Consider the following 6,461-nt stretch of genomic DNA (forward strand, 5'->3'; position numbering starts at 1 on the left):
GATAGCATAAGGACATCAACATGCATCAGAAAATATAACAAAAATTTGGGGTGATTTCGGAGCCATTTTTAGGAAAAACCATAGGCTATAGCCTTTGTTTCTTTCAAAAATTGGCTTGTTTTTTAACGTTCATAACTAAAAAAAAATTGGTCAGAATTAGCCTAAACTTACTAAATAGCATAAAGATATGAATCAGAAAAATCTAATATTAAGGTCACGTTTACACTACTCCGCTCCACTGAATCCGAATAGTTTTTGCTAAATTGCTATTACTGTTTTCAGGTGTTTACACTAGTCCAGCAGCTGCGTTTTCATTGGAACTTATCATTCCTTATATAGAAGTATCTGCTTAGGTATTAGTTTTCAAATGTCTCCAGATAAGTATCCGTTTTCATGTGTTTTAAGGCCTTCTTACACTTGCACCGGTTCCAGTCGGCTGATAATGTGCATTGAATGCCATCAAGTGATTCCACACTATCTTCAAGATCATGTACATTTTGATAGCATTTCTGATCCAGCTGCCATTGGTTATCTATCAAACCACATATGGAGGTGGTTTGGCTTAATGAGCATTGAAGTCAATGCTCAATGTGCATTACAAGTGCTAGTGTAGAAAGGCCTTAATTAGTGTAAACGAAACCTGTATCCGTGACTAAAAAGGCCTTTTCACACTGGCACAGTGTTCTTGTTGCCATTGGTTTACATTGATTGAAGCGCATCACTTCACATCAATCCACCTCTGGAGGTGAAGCAAGAGTGATGCGCATTGATGCGCATTAATTCAAAACCACTCTAGTGGTGGTCCCTAAAAAGCAGACCAGACCGGACCAACGGACCCGAAAAGACTAATTTACGGACCGAGCGATGGACCCGATACAAACTAATTTATTGACCCGACCAATAGACCCGAAAAGATTAAAGTACGGACTCTGCGTTAATGACCACGGACCTGACCGACCTAGAGCATAGATATATATGCTAGCATCAGTATTTATGATGCTAGCAAACTCCATGATGGCCTAGACAACATACAGAGCTTCAGTAACAAATATAATTTTTATCTATGGAGATAGATATACTATCTGGTTAGTCATAATACTTATACAATGCAGTGAGGCCGTAGTTTATTGTATTGATAAAGTCTGTAATATCAACTTGAATTAATTTTCCACTTATTCAAAACTAATAATAATATTATATCTTGTAGACTATAATAATCAATTGTTATATTCATGCATCAGCAATTTATGTATTAATTAATTTATTTAAACTTTACAGTGACCGGCAATGAGAATAGAGCTAAGAGGCTAGATAAAAAGAAACACCAAAGGCCTGACCAAGGAAACATGGCCAGCCAGAAAGAAAAAGAAAAAAGATGAGAAAAGAAAGAAAAAGAAACAAAAAAAAAACTAATAAGAAAAAGTAAAAATACAATCAAAATTAAAACGGTAGTAATGATGATAATAATAATGATAATTAACTGAATCTAATGCAAAATAAATCAACAATAATAATAATAATACTGGAACTGATCCCAAAAGTAGTTCTTGTTAATATTATGTAGTAAAAATTTTAATAATCTTTATAGCAATGATGTTAGTGAGAATAAGCTAGTGAATAATACCAAGCGTCAGAGTAAGCTTAACTACTAAATGGATAAATGAAATTAGCAGAATAAAATATAGTTAATAAATATACCAGTCTAAACAGAAGTTTACAAAAAAATACAGCACAGTGGTATCACTCAGTAGTATAATGTCAGAGGCTGGAGATCTTGAGTGATTAGTATTGACAGTACAGATTATACCAATTAACTGCATGAACACTTGTAATATCTTTTGATTGTGTAGTTCACTTATGCAGTGATAGATATAAGTACCAAAGTTTTTGTGTTATTGTTATTTAAAATTCTGCATAATTATTATGAATTAAAGGTGCATGTAAATTCTTGAATATAATCATTACAAATATCTGGGCCATAATTATTTCAGTGGTATTCATCTTTATTGCATGCATACATTTCACATACACTGCATGTTATGTTATCAAGTATAGACTTAAATTTTTAAAGTTATTCATGCATAAAATGATCAACCACAATAATTGTACCAACATATGTGGTCATTGACAAAGAAGTTGCAATTATTATTACATATCTAATTTGTAACCGTTTTTCCACTGAATTCAGAACAAGATTTGCTTGCCACATTAAGCTGTACAGTGACACAAATAAGTAAGAGATATTGAGATATTTAAACCATAGTTGTAGACTAGTCACTGCACAACATCCAAGTTCAGTACTCAGTACCAGGCTCAGGCTTTACATAGTTGCTTCATGAATAAATTTGTTAAATTCGCAATATCTGAAGGTTTGGGCTTATATCTAACCAAGAAGCAGGATTTCAGCAAGAGTAAATCTTGACCTAAGCATTAGCTATAATTTTTAGCATCTATAAGATTACCGGTATAGTGAGCAAAGTGGTCCGTAAAATAGAGATGTCGCGGACCATTCGGGTTTGTAAAACAGATTTGTCGCCGACCATGGTCCGTTGGTCCGGTCCGGTCCGTTTTTTAGGGACGACCACTCTAGTGTGAACACGATTAATGCGCATCAATGCGCATTACTTGTGCCAGTGTGAAAAGGCCTAAAGTCTCCGTTTTCCAATGAAAACGGAGTAGTGTAAACGTGGCCTAATTTGGGATGATTTCAAAACAGTGACACATGCATTAATATATACATTCACGTTATATCGAAGGTCATAATAAAACACTATCCTTGTTTCAACTCACAGCATGTGTCCAAGTTCCATTAGTTCTACATATTCTCAACATCTCTTTAATGATTTTGTAATGATACCACACCAAGACAGCAGTAATGCAAACCAGCTGAGGCAGAAATGAGACAACGTATTTGCTATACTAAAAACAAACAAGAGAAGAACAACTATAAACTATAGCCAAGAGTATATACTCTTGCTATAGCTAATGCAGCAAAGAATAACATTTAAACTATAAATAAACTGACTAGCAAAGTCACAAAGTCCTCCGGAAAGCCATCAACATCTTGCTGCTGTATGACATCCACAGTCACATATATCCTTGATGCTAAACTAAAAATAGTTTATAAATAGCAAAATACATTATAAATGCAATATAAACTCACAGTACATCAGTGTAGATTGCACCTAAGATATACCCAACAATAGGGACAGGTGTCTCAACGCAGGCCAGGAGTGGGAATGTTATAAATATTTCCAAAGATAATAAAAATATGACAGAAAGAACTACAGTACATAATATAAACTATCATGACAATAACAATTTAATTAACTCTTAACGATGCTGGCAGCCCACTTATTGACATCAGAGAAGTCTCCAGTGTTTAAAGCATGGAACCAAGTTGAGGCCAGTGCACCACAAGCTAATACGTACACAAGCCTGTGCCGAGGATTAAGGAAGTTTATGGGACTAGAAAGAAGGAAAAGGCAATTACATCAACTAGTTATTATGAATTGATAATCAGAAGATTACACAGTTACTCTTTATACAAAGGAACAGATTAAAGGCCTTTTCACACTGGCCAAGGTAATGCACATTGATGCGCATTAATCATGTTCACACTATAGTGGTTTTGAATTAATGTGCATCACTCTCACTTCACCTCCAGAGGTGGATTGATGTGAAGTGATGCGCTTCGATCAATGTAAACCAATGGCAACAAGAACACAAAATGATACAAAAGCCCCATTTACACTACAAACCAGTTTGGATCAAAGTGGTTCAGAAACCAGCTTAATTGTGTCCACACTTAAAGGAGCACGGACACGGAAGCGCGTCATCTTGATTTTTAGACCAAATAATCAAGATGACGTAGTGTTTCAGCTCACGTGAGATTGACAAAATGGCGACCGTCAAAGTTCACCTACGAAGAAATATTGCTGGACTTCAGGCTTGGTGCTGAGCATCATAATGCTAGAAATCCTTCAGTAAGTGTATGTATCAAAAGGAGTCACTGTGGAGACACTTACAATTGAAGATCCAGAATCCATTGTATTACATGGCTCGCAATGCCACACCCTTTATTAGTCCGTATTCTTGCTTGCGCACGTGAAGCCATAGCATGCATGCACTTCCGTGTCCGTGCTCCTTTAACTGTGGTTGAATCAGTTTACAATGCTACATTGCATACATAATACAGCTGCTTCAGTACTTAAACTGGTTTGATTATCTCAAACCACCTCATGAGGTGGTTTAGATAAGTCTGTTTCAAACTGCATTGAAATTGTCCACACGTAAACTGATTTATTTCTAACCGGTTCCAAACCGCTTTAAGGACATAGTGTAAACGGGGCTTTAATTCAGCTGCTAGTGTGAACAAGATCAATGCGCATTATTTCAGCTGTGCCAGCATTATTTCAGCTGTGCCAGCATTATTTCAGCTGTGCCAACAAAGCGCATCAAAGCGCTTTGAAAATTGTGCCAGTGTGAAAAGGCCTTAAGACTATACAGTAGATTTGTGAATATTGTAATAATATATATATCAGGAACAAGTAAATGTAGTCTTATTGGGAACTGATGAATATCGTTATTACTGACTCACAAAACAATTCCCGGCCGCCCACCACAGCAACCCAGACACTTCTTGGTCCTCCTTTGCAGGAAACTAAGTATTACCCAAACTAGAGCCTAATCAAGTAGAAAGAGACAAAACTACCAGTAGATATAAGCAATTTTAAAAATTAGGGATGATTTGGGTAGAAGGGCCTGTCTGAAAAAATCCTACCACCCCTCCCATCATACTGCACTGGTCATAATATACTATATCCCAACTGAGTTTGACACCAGCCGCTTGGAATTTGAAAAATGTAGGTATACGTCAATGACGTCTTATAATGATATTCATAGAAGCATGACCGACATTTTACAGCTGCGTAGTTGGCCCGTATTGCACTCTTTAAAAGGTTTTGTTTGTTCTGATAAGCAGTACAATAGCTGCTGGAGTCAACTAGTCTTTATACAGGCAATCATTATCAGAAGATCTTGCTCTATTAGCTTTTAAAAAGAAGAATTATCAGTTTGGGCGCTCGACCACATGTTCTTATGTAAACTATGACGTAGATAAATTGTCATAAAACGTCATTTTGGTATGCCATTGGGTTTATAGGGAGAACCCGGTTCTCAGGGTTCCCAGGGGCTGAGAGACCCAAGACCTGGGATCCTGTGATGGCATCAGGCGACTAAGAACCTGTGAAAGTTTCATCCTTATCCCACATTCCTATAAAAAGTTATTCCAGTTTTTCTTGGGTCAAACTCAGTTGGGATATAGTATAGCAGTCAGACCCTTTGAGCTAGGGCCTGATGTGCTGTTCACTGTTGCTAGACTACTTTAAATGAAGCTACAGCTGCATAACTCACCGAGATTCCAAACAATGCAAAAGAAGACAAAACGACAGCGCTAAACAAAGAAACGGCATTAGATCTGAAATGAATAATACTACTGACTTATCAGAAAAGAGATTTCCAGAAAGGACAGGGTTGTCTGTAGGAACGATGGCAGAACTGGAGGCAGCGGTAGACATGATCCAAGTCCAACCTTATCCAAACAAAATCATAAATCTAATGAATAAACTAATTTAATTTAATTAACCACACCATTATTCTTGTTCTAGCTTATCTAATTAAAAATTTATAGGAATCTATGCTAATTAATTATTAAGTCAAAATTCTTCCTTTGTAATCTCAAATTCATCGTAGACATTAACCTCAGAGACATGGTTCTTCCTCAGTGAAGGGTTCTTGATCAGTGTGCATGCAACAAACCAACGATTGTATGCTTTACGAGAAACCCTGTGAGGAGATGAGGTTCTACGATGACCAAGTTCTATAGAAACAATGTCAGCAATCAGTTATACAATGATACATATAGTGCATACCAGAATTAGTTCCTTTGCTGTGTAAGTTAGGGACATCATCACTCAACATATTCACAAAAGTGTGAACTATTGGATTGTGCAGCAAGGCCTCCATTGTCATGAAATTTTTAAACATGGAGTGAACTAAATAATACCAACACAAATCAATAAGTGTCATGCATATGGTAATAACTATCATCTACTCTTGGTAATAACTATAATGGTGCTGTTGAAAGGCTATGCTGCTGACTTAAATCGAATCTCTCAAATCCTTTAACATAGAGTATCAGGTCCATTCTTGGCAGTATAAGTATCATGAATAATATTGAAAACATTAGCCTCATGACGGCAGTAAACAGTCCAGTAACAATGTTATACAGGAATACTGTATATGAGAAGAGGTTAAACAGTCGCCTGTATTGTGGTATACATACAAGTACATTAATGAACCAATTAATGGTCATGATAATGTGCTGACCTGTTATCAATAACTACAGTTTTCATTATACTGCTGTCATTTGTGACGAAAAAAAATTTGCAAGCAACTAA

At 36.3% G+C, this 6,461-nt stretch overlaps 1 protein-coding gene across 3 annotated transcripts; it reads right to left on the minus strand.

The window, feature by feature from the left end:
• Positions 1 to 99: 99 nt before the first annotated feature.
• On the minus strand, positions 100 to 6,461 carry LOC109589343 (uncharacterized). 3 transcript variants are annotated; one of them, XM_020005446.1, is made up of 11 exons: positions 6,391 to 6,461; positions 6,163 to 6,326; positions 5,934 to 6,056; positions 5,503 to 5,881; positions 5,416 to 5,455; positions 4,601 to 4,686; positions 3,332 to 3,468; positions 3,164 to 3,284; positions 3,026 to 3,110; positions 2,791 to 2,919; positions 100 to 135 (listed from the first exon to the last, which is right to left on the minus strand). In XM_020005446.1, exons 4-11 carry the CDS (start codon positions 5,577 to 5,579, stop codon positions 130 to 132), a joined length of 681 nt encoding a protein of 226 aa, XP_019861005.1. In that variant the 5' UTR covers positions 5,580 to 5,881; positions 5,934 to 6,056; positions 6,163 to 6,326; positions 6,391 to 6,461; the 3' UTR covers positions 100 to 129. The 3 variants fall into 3 exon arrangements, with proteins under 3 accessions (XP_019861005.1, XP_019861004.1, XP_019861006.1); XM_020005445.1 differs by having other exon boundaries at positions 5,934 to 6,326; XM_020005447.1 differs by lacking the exon at positions 100 to 135 and adding an exon at positions 1,498 to 1,648 and having other exon boundaries at positions 5,934 to 6,326.

Source organism: Amphimedon queenslandica, unplaced genomic scaffold (genome assembly GCF_000090795.2).
Source record: "Amphimedon queenslandica unplaced genomic scaffold, v1.1 AMPQUscaffold_11416, whole genome shotgun sequence".
NCBI classification, from domain to species: Eukaryota; Metazoa; Porifera; class Demospongiae; order Haplosclerida; family Niphatidae; genus Amphimedon; species Amphimedon queenslandica.